This window comes from Xenopus tropicalis, chromosome 5, assembly GCF_000004195.4.
Source record: "Xenopus tropicalis strain Nigerian chromosome 5, UCB_Xtro_10.0, whole genome shotgun sequence".
Lineage (NCBI taxonomy): Eukaryota > Metazoa > Chordata > Amphibia > Anura > Pipidae > Xenopus > Xenopus tropicalis.
In genome coordinates, this window is record NC_030681.2 from 51784146 (window position 1) to 51801294 (window position 17149).

Genomic DNA, 17149 nt, shown 5'->3' on the forward strand with positions numbered 1-17149 from the left:
TAGGCAAAACAATCCTATTGGGTTTAATGTAAATATTTTTTAGTAGAGTGAAGGTATGGAGATCCAAATGACAGAAAGCTGCGTATCTGGAAAGCAGAACAATGGGAAGGGACAGGCCCGGATTTGTGGAGAGGCCACAAAGGCCCAGGCCTAGGGCGGCAGAAATGTAGGGGCGGCAGAAATGTAGGGGCGGCATGCCGCCCCGCCGCAATGGAATTTTTAAAGTTTTTTTCAATACGGAGCAGTGGGAACTTCTCCCCACTGCTCCGTATGGGGCTTTAAATGTATGCACATGCGCACTCGCGGGCGCGCAGGGGGGGCGGGGTAGGGAGACGAGCGGTTGTTCGCTCATTCGCGCATGCGCATTGGGGGGGCGCGGGAAAGCAAATCCGGCCCTGGGAAGGTAGCAAGATAGCAGCTCCCAGTAGATATCAGAATAGCTCTCAATTGTAAGAAATCCAAGTCTGGCTTGGGACTCCTCCAGTTACATGGGAATATAAGAAAACAAAAGGTTACCTGAAAGCAGTTCTAATGTGTAGCGCTGGCTCCTTCTGAAAGCTCAGACTCAGGCACAATGCACTGGGATGGCTGCCTACACACCAATATTACAACTAAAAAAATACATTTGTTGGTTCAAGAATAAAATTTTACATGGTATAGTGAATTTTGGATGAATAAACTGTGTCATTTAGAAATAAAAAGTACACTATAGCTAGATATTCTTTAAAGAATATTTCCCCCCCTTTCCTACTCCCCCCCCCCGTCCTCACACTAAGTTACAAAGTTAGCCGGTAGGCTGAACAATTACAAAATAAGTTACAAAAATAAGTTAAACGCTGTGGATAACAATGGATCTTTATGTAACAATAGACAAAAAAATTTAACATGTATATATGCTTATCAAAATGTTAAAATACAATAAAAATAAAGTTAAAAAAAAAAATCATGACAGAATCCTTAAGTATTAAGGATTATTAAGTATTAAGGATCCTTACATTTTTGCAATGTAAAGCACAATGGAAATTGCATTTAAATGGGTCCCCATTTCTTAAAATAACTGTTTCGCCATCTCTCATGCACAAAGATTTGTTCTTGTCTCATTCAGCGCAAACATCAATTTCCTGTATTAAAGAGACAAAAGTGCCCACTCCACTGCCTGCACTCATTCTGCCGATAGAGCCAAGTCATTTGCTTTCTGGCTCACATCAGAACATCTTTATTTGAATGAGCCATGATATGAAAGCAAACATTCCTAGGAGCAGAGCGTTTCATTCCAGCTTATGTGCTCGTTGCAGTTGCTGCGAATCCCTTGCCTTGTGATCCAGCGGCGCCTAATCAATGTGCATATTCTCAGTCCCTCCGTGATGTCATTAAGCCACATTCATATTCACATGGCAATAGGAAAAGCCATCAAACATGCTTACTCTTTACAAAAATGTACAAGCCAAGTCAATCTCATTTATATACCTTTATCATTTTCATCTAAATAATAATGTATACACTGGAGAAACTGCCTTGGTTTACTGTTTTGTATTACAGCCATTTTTCATTGCTGGATTCTGTATTCTAGACTACATAGCGGGTTCTTTTGATCTTGTATGATCTTCACTCATAAAGAAAACCATGTAATGTTCATTCACAGTGGGACGGATAAACTGCATCTCCATGGAGGGAAAAACACATAAAAAACGCATAAACCTTTTTTGTTAGAGTTGGATTAAAAAGCTGTAGGATAAAAAATATATCAGTAGGAAGATATTTGCTTCATAGGGTTATATTTTTCTTTTACTGGGCCTATGGAAATATAAAAATAGGTTTTGTTATTTCATTAGATTTTACATAATGGCATTGTGAAAATAAAATAGCAAACAGTTGTGGTAGAACTTTTTTATTATGAGCACAAAGTTGCATTTGGTTTCATCTGGGTCTGCGTATTACAAAAGCATCTTAACGCTCAGAATAAATGATCCTTTATGCAATTTGTGCCTATTACAAAACTACCAGTTGTAGGGAATTAGTTCATAGGTACAGTTACCTATCCTGCAAAATATTTCCTTCTCTTTGTTCTCTACCAGACCAGCATGGCCTAAGTAAGTGCCTCATTTGGCTCCTTATTTTGTGTCATCTTGTAGGCCACAGAGCCATGATCCCCAATCAGTGGCTCTTAAGCAACAAGTTGCTCCCCAACCCCTTGGATGTTGCTCCCAGTTGCTCAAAGCAGGTGCTTATTTTTGAGTTCCAAGTGTACTAGCAAACAGAGCCACTTATAGGCTGACAGTCTAGAATCTACCAAACAGCCAATCAGTGCCTTTATTTGGCACCCCCATGCCATATTTCATGCTTGTGTTTCTCCCCAACTCTTTTTACATTGGAATGTAAATTACTGGTAAAAAAAAGGTTGGAGACCTTCACCAGCATCAGTAAGAATGGAATAGATGCACTCTACTCCCCAGTGTAACAGAAGAAGGAACAGAATTATGTAGAAGTGCATGGATCGTGTTCTGAAACCTTTAATGAATGGTGTCAATTTGTGCAACAACTTGTCCATTTTTGTCTGAGTGCAGCTACAGTTGGGGTTGTAAATTAACCTTATTATTTCTATCCTCATAATTTCCTACAACTTTTAGAAGATAGATAGAAAAAATAATTGTACAGTCACTTGGGTGCAGAATTATAAAAACTCACCCTTGTTTATTTCATTTCTAGGGGATTTTTAGAAGCATATTTGTCAAATGGTGAGTTCTGACTTTCAGCCATTGATAAATATGCTTCAAAAAAATCCCATAGGGGTTTTATAAAGTCACATTTTGATAAATCTGCCCCTTGGACAAATAGAATCGCCCAATATAAAAGAACCATCACACCCCATTGTTGAGTATTGGTAATGGGTTTCTGTTTAATAGCTCCCACATTGCTCAGAGCACTTTCCAGCATCACGGTTCATTAAACTGGTGGCCTGATCCATTTCTAGAATTTGTGGTGCTCTGGAGGGGAAAGACATATTGCCATAAATATTGCCTGACAATTTTGGTGGAATAGCTTTATAGTTCAGGGCACCCATAGGGCCCAATTCAACAAACTGAGGGGTCTAAGGCAGTTGAAAAATCCAGTATAATACACAAAGCAGCAACTGGAACACATTTTGAAATTGGATTATAACTTCTGTTTTCCAACATACGTAACATGATATTATAAATTAGTTTAGATATTATACATTAGTTATTCGTTTATTAATTTATTATTTATATCAGAAGCATCATATTGCAAAATGCAAAACCCTGGGATGCTGATTTATTGAATGAGAGGTGCTGCAGAATATAAGAATAAGGGACTGACTTTGTTAAATTTGCTACTAGGGTTTATCCCTACTATGAGAGTCTAACAAAAAACCAGGACCCTGAGACTATGAGACTAGCTGGAAACTATGGATACGGATGCCTTACTGCTGGATCTGCATTCAGTTTATATCACTGGCTCATCTTTCTGCCTTCCTCAAGGGAGTGTCTGCTGTCAGGACATGCTCTTTAGAATATATAAATGTGGATAAATACATTCACAAAGGGAAGCCTTCTACAGCATGGGCCTAAGGCAACTGCCTTCTCTTTCCGTGCCCTTGAGCCAGCCCTGTGGTTACTGAAGAGGTTTCTATAAACATTTCCCTTCAAGATCAAAAGTGATTTCATTTAATCCTTGAATTGTAGCAATAAAACCCATAACCTCTATAAAAGTAAATGCTTGTAAAAGTGTCAGTCCTTTTTCAAAATAAACCTGCACATTGACGTTAATATTCTTTATTTGCTCACAATAAAATGCTTGTTCTAAACATAGTTTAGTGACAAGTGACTTGTCTCAATTTCAAAACCTATTCAATAATTAAGTTATAGTGAAGAAAGAGTAATATAGATTTCTACTCCAAAAATACATTAAAAACAAATCGGTCCAACAAACTGCTTGCTATTTATTAACTTCCTGCAAGAGCTTTAGCTTTACTCTGGCTTTTTGGGTGAGAGATGAACAGGGCAGTATGCATGATGGGTAAGGCATTAAGTGTGATGTCATTAGTTATAATTAGTGCTAAATGATTTAATCACATCACAAGATATAAGAATATTAGAAGTCACAGAGGCTATGGCCGAATTACAGGTCATGGAAGTCCAAGGTGACTTCTACTATCCTCAGATTTTATAACAGGGGGTCATTACAAGTTCCATTGAGTCATTTGACACAAATCATTAAGTACTGAGGATATAATTTACACAATATTCACTGTCGAGTCCTTCTGGGTCTGGTTGGGCAAACCAGTGCCTGACCAAGTTCTGCTGACATGCAACCCAGTCTGCACTTACCACCTACTATGCACCCTAGCTTGACCTGCTACCTGACCCTACCCAAAATAGGTTAACTTACCTTCTGATTTAGGGATCTGCAAAACTGGAAGTGACATCATGGTGAACTGAAAGTGATGTAATGCTGGGGTGGATTAACTGGATGAGGACAATACATTTGCTTACTCTTTCGGGCGATGAGAGCCAATCACAGCCACACTTTACCAGTTACCCAGACCGGGAACCCACAGACCACTTGCACAGTCATGGAATCTGTATCTGTGTACTGTCCATGGGTACCTCACCCGATGCAGGTCTCTAATTCAAGGCTCTTGTTAATTATAAGACATTATTACCATTCCTCAACTGTGGCAAATTTCATTTTGCTTTTCTTGGGGAGATTTATTAAATAGTATATTGAGTATGTAACTGTAGTCTGTATGATTGAAGGATGTCTGGGTTTGATTTCCATTTACCATGCCTTTTTATAGATGGAAGAACAGCAGTATTGAAGGATGTTATGCCTGGGCACTTTCACAAATAAATCTAAATGCCCATGCAATATGTTACAATTACGTTCACATGAACACACATGGCTCATATGTCATGATATAGTGGTTCTTAGTAGAAATTGAGTAGAAATGAAAGTATCGGGCCATACAGTTTATATAGTGAATCAGCAAAAAGTTCCCAGTGGGACAGAATTTGGGGATCATTGAAAATGTTCTTAATTTGAACAGGAAGTCTAGAGCATTCTAGCATCCATGCAAAAAATAAATATACACAGCATTGATCAGTGAGTGTGCATAGAGATGTACCAAGTGGGAGGCTTAGAAAACAATTTGATTGTAATTAATGATAGTATAAATGTCCTGACTTTCTAAAATATACAATAAAGTTGCTAGACACTACTGAGAACAGCAGGTTTTTAGCTGCAAACTTTCATTTGAGTATAATAAATCAAATTACAGCTATGATTTCACATTTCCGAATCCACTGGGATATTTAAAACACGCTGCAGCTCAAACTGGGTATCTTTTAAGGAATTTAGGTCAGCTTGCTAATGCACACACATTTTTAGAGTTGAAGTAAGATAATTAGCAGACACATTTCCCCTTTATTTTATCTCTTCTGCTGCTCATTACAACAGCTTGTCATATGTCTAAGATTCATCTATTTACATATACTTCTTACTAAAGAGAGAATAGGGCTATTAAGGTACTGAATCAGATTTCTGACCCTTCAGGCCTTCTGTTCCAAATAACCACCTTACTATTCCTGGTAGGCTGTTGATTTTTTTCCAGGACCCCAAGTTTTCACCTTATTGTCCCCCCGACCCTTAGCCAACAAACTTAGTCAGTATATACTTACGATATGTATTATTCATATGATGTTTAAGATCTAACCCTTTGTGTTCCTTAGGCCTTTGATATAATGAAGGTGACACACGGAAGAGACCATGGCCAGACTCAGCAGTTGGCAGAGCTTATGAATGATTGTGAAGCCAATATGAGAGGAATGTAGGAAGACTGGACAACACTTCTACTCTGTCTCCAAATCTGTTTCACATCTTTGGGCTGTATAATAAAGAAACTTGCTAAAGTTTTGTTATAACATTTACTGACAAATGTCATGGACATTCCTCTTTGGGCATCTACCGATTTTGAAGGTTGGATAAAATGTTTAGTATTATGTTGGTACACGAGGGTCTGATTTACAAAAATACTAAACTGGACAAGTGAGTCAGATCTTTGCTTTCATTTTTTAAGCAGCCGTAGACTAGGCACTGATTGGTTGCTATGGGCAACTGCACTTTAGCACCTGTCTTTGAATATCAGCCTCATCTTTTAAAGGGGTGGGTCACCTTTAAGCTCACTTTTAGTATGTTATAGAATGGTTAATCCTAACCAACTTTGCGACTTGTCTTTAGTTTTTAGTTTTTATAGTTTTTTAATTATTTACCTTCTTCTTCTGCCTCTTTCCAGGTTCACTGACTCTGGAAGCCAGAAAAACTATTGCTCTGTGAGCTACAATTTTATTGTTACTGTTACTTTTTATTAATTACCTTTTTTTGGGGACCATCTCCTAATAATAATCCAGTCTCTCATTCAAATTAAAACCTGGTTGCTATGGTAATTTGGACCCAAGCAACCAGATAGCTGCTGAAAAACCAAACTGGAGAGTTGCCACATAAAAAGTTAAATAATTCAAAAATCATAAATTATAAAAAAAAATGGAGACCAATTGCAATTCTAAAGGTTAAGTTGAAGGTGAACAACCCGTTTAAAGGAACAGTAACACTAAAAAATGAAAGAGCTTTAAAGTAATAAAAATATAATGCACTGTTGCCCTGCACTGGTAAAACTGGTGTGTTTGCTACAGTAACACTACTATAATTTATATAATAAGCTGCTGTGTAGCCGCGGGGGCAGCCATTCAAGCTGGAAAAAAGGAGAAAAGGCACAGGTTACATAGCAGATAACAGACAAGTTCTATAGAATACAATAGTGTTTTATCTGTTATCTGTTATGTGCCTGTGCCTTTTCTCCTTTGAATGGCTGCCCCCATACTACACAGCAGCTTATTTATATAAATTATAGTAGACTTTCTGAAGTAAACACACAACTTTTACCAGTGCAGGGCAGCAGCACATTATATTTTAGTTACTTTTATACACTTTCATTTTTTGGTGTTACTGTTCCTTTAAGCTTGGATACCAAAGCCCTCTCTGAATATTTGGCAGTGCTCAGTTACTGTTACTGTCCCACTAAAGCCATGTACTAAATTGTCAAAATTCTGAACTGGCAGTCAAGGTGTCTTTGCATTGATATGGGTGAAGACCGAAATGTTGAGTATATGTACATGTACCCTTTCAGTCTTTATACATTTTGGCCTGTTTGAATTAAAATGAGAATTTCTTTTGGGAGCAATGTCAACAAAGTGTCAACAAATAAATATTTTTTTTTAAGTTGTTTCTTGGAACAGTTCATATGTTCTAGCTGTATTCTCAGTGGAATAGGTAAAACTCCTATAACAGGTATTCAGCTTATAAACAGCAAATACAGTGACAAATTAATGAAAGATCAAGTTGTTTTTTCCATTGGTTGAAATTGTTGATATTCAAAAAATTCTGAAAACATTTTTCAGTTTTCCCCCAGAAACACATTGTAAATAGTCCCGGGTTTGAGCAGTCAAAAATCATTTTTTCCTTTGGTCCAAAAAGTCATGCTTGTGTGGTGTAAATGTATTACAGTCCAAGTCTGTGGTAAAGTCTAACAACTCTTATTTAGGAACAAAAGTCTAGGAAGGAACAATAAATACATTTTTTGAAGAACATCTTCAATTCATGAAATGAGGCTACATTTAAGCAGCCAGAGAGATCTCTTTAGGCTTTACTGCTGAACCAGATAGATACAAACACTAGTGATGCAACTAATCCACTAAATCCTCGTATAGACAATATGGAGCATACAGGAAAAGCCGGATCATTTTTGTTTCCAAATAGGCTATGTGGCATCTTTATTATGGCTACATGGGATGGCTCAGGCAAACTAGCAAATTGTGGATAAATTAACCAGATGCACTTCTGGCTGATTCTCTCTTTTGTCCCATATTTTAAGTGAGGGGAGCTGGAGCTAAGGCCAGCTTCTGACACTTTTGAGTTAACCAATGAGGTGTTTTGGTGGTCATACATTAGTAGACCTTTTACATTACCTGACCTACTGGCCCATAGAACAGCATTATCATGTATACTCATGGGTGTTGTTAAACAATTTGATAGAATACCACCTTTAATTAAGGAATATTGTCCTGAAAGATATTAGAGGTCATTTGTGAAGCAGTCATTTGCAAGGAGCAGCCATGCTGGTGAGGAACTCTGATCAGAGAGGCATAAGGGGTACATGCCTAGCACCCCACCCCCATTGTAGCCCCCTAGGCACGTGCCTCTTCTGCCTCTTTTACAGGATATTTGGCCCTATGATCTGTTTCACATTTAGCTGCCTTTGCCCCTGTGGTTTTTAATCATGGCCAGGGATGATATTAAGCAGTATAACGTGGGGCAGTGATGCTGGGTCCTTTTTCAAGACAGACTTTATCTATAGGAACACTAAAGGGAAACATTTGGTTGAGCATATGTTTAATAAGAAAATGCAATGTAGAAATAGCAAGAGGCCAGTAAAAACCTCTAGGTCAAATATAATCATCTGAGTTTGTACTCTTTATTCCTTGCCCTACATGAAAGGCACCATGAACACCTAGGCTTATAATGCAGCCTGTCTATACCCTTCCTACCCCCCTCAGACTTAAAGCTTTACTCACAAAATATTTAGTGCCGAAGGCAAATACCCACAAGTAAAATGGACAAAGCTTAAGATAATCATTGTACTTATATCCCTCTTATTTCATAATTGTATAATATCTTCCTGTCATACACAGTGCAGGAAAAGCCCTTCTTCAGTCTTTTGAAGTAAGTACATTCTCTTCTACTTAGACCTCAGTGTAATCCTTTAAACTTGTAATACCTGAGGTAATAGGCCCTTTACTCATCACTGTAAAATGCTATCACTAAGTGCCTTGCCATAATGGGCTAAAGGAAATCCCTGCTGCTTGGAAGAGATATACACTGTAAGAATGCTATTCCCAGAAAGCTTACCCTACTTAAAATACTGTGAAACAAGAAATCTAGTAACTTCTTTATTCAAACTATCATTTTGAAATGTGCTATTTTTTTCTTTGTTTATAAACTCATTTTTTCAATATGGATTCAGCTCATTATTTGGCTTAATAAAAAAAAAATTAACCCTTTACTTGAAATGGCCTCCAGAATACATAGCCATACAAAATACTCAAGTGAGGGCAATATGTTGATTTCATGTATTTATGAATAATTATACGTCAGTAAGCAGGGCTGTGAGAAGGTACATAAATCCTCCGACTTCACTACTGTTTTTGGTACCTCCGCCTCCGGCTCCTCCATTTTTAAAGGAACAGTAACACCAACAAATGAATGAGTATAAAAGTAATAAATATATATTGTTCTATTGCCCTGTCCGGTAATCGTTGTGTGTTTGCTTCAACATGAAACCTTTACCAGTGCAGGGTAACAGTACATTATATTGTTATTACTTTAAAAATATTTCTTTTTTTTGGTGTTACTGTTCCCTTAATATATTAATATATTTTCTATGTTGATTGAAAGAACACAACATACAAGGCATTTCATCACAGACAAAGCTCAGCACTTTTATAGCTGTATGAAGACGGTGCCTGCTTTTGGGAAGCTGACGCTCTACCCTATTGGCCATCCAAGCCTGTCACTGTCAACATGAATGAGGATACGTTTCAAGTTTGGGCCTGAGTCTATAACTAAGCCTATGTTATTGTGCCTTTTTTTTTGTTTAAATATCCCTTAAACCTTAAGTTTAAGCAAAAGATAAGAAATGAAAACAATAAGGGTATAACAAACAACCATGCACTTTATTCTTACAGCAGAAAAGTACTTTATTATGACTATTATCTATGAAATAGGACATTGTAACATTGTATGGTTTTTTTAATTACAATTTAAATTTATTAGGAGTTGGAGGCAGAGTGGGTTCCCCTGTGTCAATGGGTGCAGTTTGCAGCAGGACGTAGGACTTATGCACTGGCACTAAGTGCAAATGGACCCAAGTGCAAGGATCAGCTTTAGATGCAAGTACCTTTAATATATTGCTTCCATTTGTGTGACTGCATCTATATTTGCAAAACTATAACTGCATTTTTATCCATTAATGAGCCCTAATGTGTAGTGGAACCGCCATGTCATGAGCTACTGGACACACTATAGGGATTGTAAATGCACCAGGCAAAGTGCAAAAAAAAGTTTGCTATTGTGCATATACAGTACTGCAGGCTTTTGTTCTCTGTTTCAGATTGCAGAGACCTGCAGTTCCATCTTCTAATACAGTGCTGACTGGATTGCTATGACCCCCCCCAGCCCCGACCTGCTTCTTACCTGTGTATGTCATTCAGAGTGCAAAGTAAGTAGTGGCACTAGGCACGGCCTGGTGGGGGGGGGGTTCATAAATGACCACTCAAGTCATGACATTCTGGAATAACCGTATCATCCTAGATTTAACCTGCCCCTGAGGGGTTATCACTTGGATTTAAAAAAAAAAACATTCTCCCTACTCCCTTCTGAGCTGATCCTACACATCCCAACTGCAGATTGCAGCGTTAGGATATAACAGGTGAATGGCAGGGTGCATAGGGTGATATACTAACTGTGTCTCATGCCCCTGCATATTCCCATGGCCACCAGAATGTGATTAGGAGAAGATTAAGAGAAAATTATCCCAGGAAATACATCTTTCAGTATAAGTAGAGAATACAACCACAATATATGCAATATAAAACAGCTAAATGTTTTACACAATGATACCTGTGTCCTTGAATCACTATAGGCAAGTGACAAGAAATCACTAAGCATAAATAACCCTTACCTACATGCAGATGAGATCATTTGTTAAACTGCTCCTGTATCTCATGAATAATTACTTGTATTCGTTTGTGACATATTGTTATATGCAGAATACATACATATATTACTCACAGTGGGAAATCATATGGTTGAGATACTGAATAAATTATATATTTTGAATCAATGAACATGATTTTTTTTTTTTTTAAAACTAGCTTAGTTTGCCCAAATTCCACTGTCACCCATATAGGGGGCTAGGGAGAACAGAATAATTAGACCCCAAGCACATTTACTATCCCCTAACTCCAGAGCTTTAGCACAAACTACCCACTCAGTACAACCTCCCTTGGTAGAAGCCTAACTGCCTTACAGTCAAGGAACCCTTTCTCTGTAAATCTGAGCATCAGAAGCAGGTAAGGTTACTTTGCACCCTGTGTCAAGGGGTAAGGGAGTAAGGTTGATGCAGTGGACCCACAGTCCTCCCCAATTCTCTCTCCAATACAAAATGTTGTAACTATTCTGGGAAAGGCCTGTAGAACACTATTTTGAGTTAAGCTCTAACTCTTAAGCAAATGAACTATGGAATACATAGGAGACCTGTTCATACTGAGATGAAAGGTTGCTGTTCTAGGCAATGAACAATGGAACAGACAAACTGTCCCACTATATCCCTTTACTACTGCATTGATTTGATTCCATGCCTACTTGTGTTTAATTGGAATGTGTGTATTTAGTAACTGGAGCAAAGTGTTAGGGAGAGATCTGACTCAACTCACCATAATTTTTGCCTCACAATGCAGCAGGTATACCATCCAAGCTGAGCCTTAGGTGCAACCTATTAATGTATGGTGTTTGCCATGCACAAATTTGCACATTATTTGGCACTTGGAGCCGCACTACTAATAGTGCGAGGGCCTGAATATCTGCCATCAGTACCCACTGCATCTCACTGCATATAATGTGCTGGTTTTGTACAAATAGACTGCATTTCACTGTATATAATGTGGCTGGGGTGTCAGAACCCACTGCCTTTCTCTCTATAAAACTAAGTAAAACACATTTAAGCTAACTCATCACAAATACAAATGCATAGAGAACTCCTCACAGAAGTGCAAGTATTAATACTTTTACATCCTAAGTATTTTATGGTGAAAAAAAGCACCCCTGCATTTTGTACAGTACCCCTGGAAGTCAGTGGGAACTGTGAGAGTTAGTTGGGGGTTCATTTTTACGCCAGTAGCCAATCCACTATGTCTTACATTAGCTTTAGGTCAGTCTATGTATGGCCCATCTTTAGCCTCCCCAAACTAAAAATTCACTCTCTGTATAATATATTTGATAATATATTACACAAATTAGGGAGTGATGTCACAGGGTTTGAGAGAGAGAGAGAGAGAGATAACTAAATCATCTGCAAATAATGTACATTTATGACATCAGGGATCCTATGGGAATACCAAAAATATCAGGGGAAGCTTAAATTAATAAGGCTAGTGGTTCAGTAACTAAAAAGAAAAGGGTTGGGGATAATGGACATCCATGTCAGGTGCCCCTGTAGATATGCAATGGCAGTGAAAGGAGGCCCAAGGTTATAATTTGGGCAGTTGGCATATCGTAAAGACCTAAAATATAGTATAATAAAGGAGAAAAGAAACCCATGCATTCCAGATCTAGTGAAAGGAGCATAAAAAAGGCATTCAACTGAGGTGCCAACAGAGAACATTAAAGAATTTCCTATTGTAATCATAAGTATTTTTTCCCAGGACAAACCCTGATTGATCATTGTGGATAAGGCATTCAATAAAACCACTGAAACGAGAAAACTACAATTTTGGCTAAGGTAACTGAGTATCATAATCAGTTGAAATCTTTACCTGGTTTTGGCAAAAGGGCTCTATAAGCAGATAAAGCATCTAGAGATTGAGTACGTCCATGTGACAGTTTAGTAAAAACTTGGAGTAATTGTTTTGCAAAAAATCTCTACATTTTTTATATTTTTGACCTGTCAGACTGTCATGTCCTGGAGTTTTAGCTGGTTTGAAAGACCACTATTTTTCCTTATCCTTCATAAAAGATTTGGCTGAATACTGAACCAAATCGGAATCCTAAATTGCATATGCAAAGTAGAATTAGAATCGGAGAAAGAGAACCACATGCTAAGCGGGTTTATGTGACAAAAACTCACATGATTATAAGTATTTGGATTAGGTTCAGCCTGGAGCGTGGATACAGCCAAATCCAAATCCTGCTAAAAAAGGCCAAATCTTGCCCGAAACCTGAACTGAATCCTGGATTCAGTGAATCCCTATTTAATAGCATTCAAGATTTCCTGTAGTGAGATAGGGATGGCTAATATAGCTTGTTGGTGTTTAAATGTATTGTAATCAGCCCAAGTGAGTCAAGATTGGGGTTGTATATAGCAAGCTATACATGTTCTGCCCATTCCTTCTGGCCAGAAGAGAAAATAGAACCAATTTAAGTATGTTTTATCTTTCATGAGGGATGGTGTTATATGACTGACAATATATCAGGAGACCCAGGCATAAAAATGAGCTCAGTCCGATCCTCTATAGTAGTCAGTGCCAGGCCAAGCATAAGTGGCTCCCAAAGCAAGCCCCTGCTCTTAGTTCCCTCAACACAGTGAAGTGAGGAGTGGGGTTTGCCGAGGGCCAAACAGGAACTTGCAGGGGGTTAAGGGGATGCAATTTGCGTTGGATGCGCTCCCCTAGTTGTCACCATCGAACATTTATCGAACATCACCGGGCGGCTTCTATTCAGCCAAACTAGGGGTAGGCAAAAACGGTATGTGCCTAGCTCCCCAACCCACGGTGTTGTGCCTTTTCTGCTTAGGCATAGTTCCTGCGTTGAAGGCAGTGCTGAGGTGAAGTGTGCTACAGACATTCTTAATAAGCGGCATGAATGAAAATAACTCAGAAGAAGAGGTTGGGGCGAGACATCTCAGGTACAGTACATTGCATCTCTAAAGCATGAGAAGCATGATAAGTTTACTAGTATGGTATTCTGCACAAACGCCACACTGTGGATTATCGTATAGTTCTGCAAGAGTGACTAATGTACCCCCAATTATAAAATATCAGGATATTACAAATCACTGGGGAGTTAACTGACATATACAGAATATGAGCCCTGACCATATACAGGATATGGAAACCTGAGGTGATTAATGTTTTGCTCTGAGTTTAGTATTCGTTATTTATTATTTGTTGACAATCTTAGATTTTCATGAATCTGTGATTGAATATTTCTGTTATTTTTGAAGATTTGTTTTGATGATTGTTTGACTATTAGAATTTTTCTAATCTTCCTAATTTTTTAAATACTTTGTGATATTAGGATCTGAAGTACTCTACCATAAATAATGTTGAAGGTAATACGTCTAATAAAGTGCAGTCAGCACTTTTAGGGTTGGGAAGTACTTATTTAACATTGTATTATGGATATTAATAAAATAGATCTGATTTATTTGATTTATTTTTTGTGATATTATAGATTTTTATATTTTAATCTGTGGGGGTAACAAATCAGTTTAGTGATAAAGTAATTGCAAGGCGGGCTGACTTTCCCTTACAGTGGTTGGCATTTACATTTGAGTAATATTCCTCAAATGAAGGGCTGGTTTAAGATGCACATTGTATGATTTCCACCACAGACAAGCCCCGATGTGGCGGAAATGGTGCAGAAATATGTAATAAAATAAAAGTGTATTGCTCGACATGCAACATTATTCTCAGTAAGCAGCTCAATCTCATCATAGATGCATTAGACTATAGGGCTCATTTCCAAACACAGCCTTTCTTGCAGTTGCACATAAATGGGCGTCTATTAATGCAGTAGTTGCAGTTTAAAGTACTGGATCTAAATATAAGGGAAACAACTGTAACAAAAAAAGGGAAAGTTGTGCTCAGCTTTGAACAATTTATTTACTATAGGGCAGGGGTGCAATAAGGGTGGAGCAGGTTGTACTTTAGCAGAAGCTGGATTGTTCTTGAAGATGTTTTGCACATAGACTTCAGTGTATCTTGTGCAGAAATATAGCCATTCATTTCAATGTGTTTTGCAAATTTGCAATTTCTCACAGATTTGATCATCTCTACTCTTAAACTAAAAGAGCAGAGTGAAAGAAAATAAACACAGGGGTTCTATAAAGCAGAGGCCATGTGTAAGCAATTTTATTGTGAAACTTGTTTTATATCATGCTAAGTGTTGTCATTATTTTGAGGCATTCTTAGTACTGGGGGTTTTCAGAGTAACCTTGCTGTTCCTATTAAAGTGAAAGAGAGGAAAAAGTAAACACAGCAGGGGAGGAAACTTTCAAAGCACAATACACAAATGTTTCTCATAAGGCAGGGAAAGCTGAAGGCATTCTTGGACACAGGTCTGATGCTTTTCACACGATACAGATCTTTATGCACTTGTAACCCAAAGGCCAATGAAGTTAAGGAAAAGAGACACATCTTAGCTCATGACTGGTCCAGTCTGGGGCCAGATCAATATTGTATTATTTTTATCTGTGGTTTTTATTACCCCATTCTCAATATAGCATTAGCCCAGCAGTAAAAGTTTGTTTGTTATGTGCTATCCTATAGAATTCAATCCAGCTTGGACAATTGGTGAATCTCCTAGTTAGAGTATATTTTTCTCTTTCTGAAAGCCAGTGTAGGTTGGGTTAATGTAATAAACTAGAAGTTGATTATTTGTATAACATCATTTCTGGAAACAATTATAAGACATTTGGATTCCCTTGGATTTGAACACATCTGAGTATCTACATTTCTGCTGTTGAAACCCACAGGATCTCCCTTGTGAAGGCACCATGATCATGTCTCAAGTGGAAGCATTGTGTTAGTAGAAGTCATGGCACACCTTTCCCTGTACTATTGGTCCTTGGTCCTTTGCTTTTTGACTTGAGAAGGATCTGGGGATTTTTCTAGATAAGAAGTTGTCTAATTCCAGAACTAGTGCAGAATTGAGAGCTACACTCAGAGGTAAATTCACTCACATGCAAAGATAAAACCAACTCATATGCTTAGGATACAGTAATATGCTTGGAATCAGTGATTCTGTGCTAGTAGAAAGTAGAAGTAAGTGCTTATCTGATCGTTTCTATAACACATATAAGCTTTGTCATATTTGCCTTGTAGTTACAGATGAGGTTAAAAAAAGGCTGGCGTCCATGTGGTTCATCCTGGCTATCCTTCCTGATTCCAAGAGGACAATTGGCCACTCAGTGGATCACATTTGAACTTAAGGTTGATTTTAGTATCTGTATTCTCTTGCTTTCTGTACATGCACCCATCTGAACTAAAGGGGGTTCCCTGAGGAGCGCAAGACTGAGGCACGGTGCTCAGCAAGAAGTACCCTGGGCTGATGGATTTTTTGAAGAAGAGGAGCAGCAACCCAGAGTAACATGGAAGTGTAAGCAATCCCATTTCAGCCAACCTTTCCTAATACATAAGTTTTTCCCTAAACACTCTTCTGTCGTCTCTATGACAATAATAATCATCCTTTTTAAGTGAATGAATACCAAAACTTTACTGTATATTCCAGATAAGGCCTAACACTGCTTGCAAAGGGGAAGAATAACCCATTCCTCCAGTGAGTCTATAACCTTCCAAATACAGCAGTGCCTGCTGACTGCTCTGCTTGCTACATCTATATTATCTATTAGTACCCCTAGGCCCTTCTCCATTAAATACATGGATATGTCATGCAGAGCTAATTAGGGATGCACCGAATGCACTATTTTAGGATTTCCTTCGTGAAAGATTTGCCCAAGTACTGAACCGAATCCGAATTTACATACGCAAATTAAGTTCTAGAGGGCTGTGCCGCTGGGAAACATTTTCCTTGTTTATGTGACAAAAACTCACATGATTTTAAGGATTTGGATTTGGTTCGGCCAGGATCATGGGTTTGGCCAAATCCGAATCCTGCTGAAATAGGCTGAATCTTGGTCGAATCCCAAACTGAATCCTGGATTTGGTGCATCCCTCGTGCTAATTATACATTATACCACATTTTTGGAGCCAGATTATAACAAAAATGATGATGTTGTGCAAGAGAAGTAAAATCTTTTGTGGCTTGCCAAAAGATTTTATTTCTACACCTTGGGGCACATTTACTAATCCACGAACGTCCGAAAAAGCGTCCGAATGCGTTTTTTTTGTAATGATCGGTATTTTGCGTTTTTTTTCGTAAATTGTCGCGACTTTTTCATAGCCGTTATGACATTTTCGTAAATTGTCGCAACTTTTTCGTAGCGTTACGACTTGCGCGAATTGTTGCAACTTTTTCGTAGCTGTCGCGCCGAGTACGAAAGTTTCGGAATCATTCAAGCTTC

The 17149-nt window shown here is 38.2% G+C and overlaps 1 protein-coding gene across 5 annotated transcripts in view; it reads left to right on the forward strand.

Annotated features, from left to right (window-relative positions):
• smyd3 (SET and MYND domain containing 3) overlaps positions 1–6360 on the forward strand; it is a 303636-nt gene extending 297276 nt beyond the window's left edge. For all 5 annotated transcript variants that reach the window (XM_031902501.1, XM_004914626.4, XM_031902500.1 and 2 more), the window contains exon 13: positions 5748–6360. In XM_031902501.1, coding sequence (XP_031758361.1) covers positions 5748–5849 — 102 coding nt within the window. In that variant the 3' untranslated portion in view covers positions 5850–6360. The remainder of the gene's footprint in view (positions 1–5747) is intronic.
• Positions 6361–17149: the final 10789 nt, after the last annotated feature.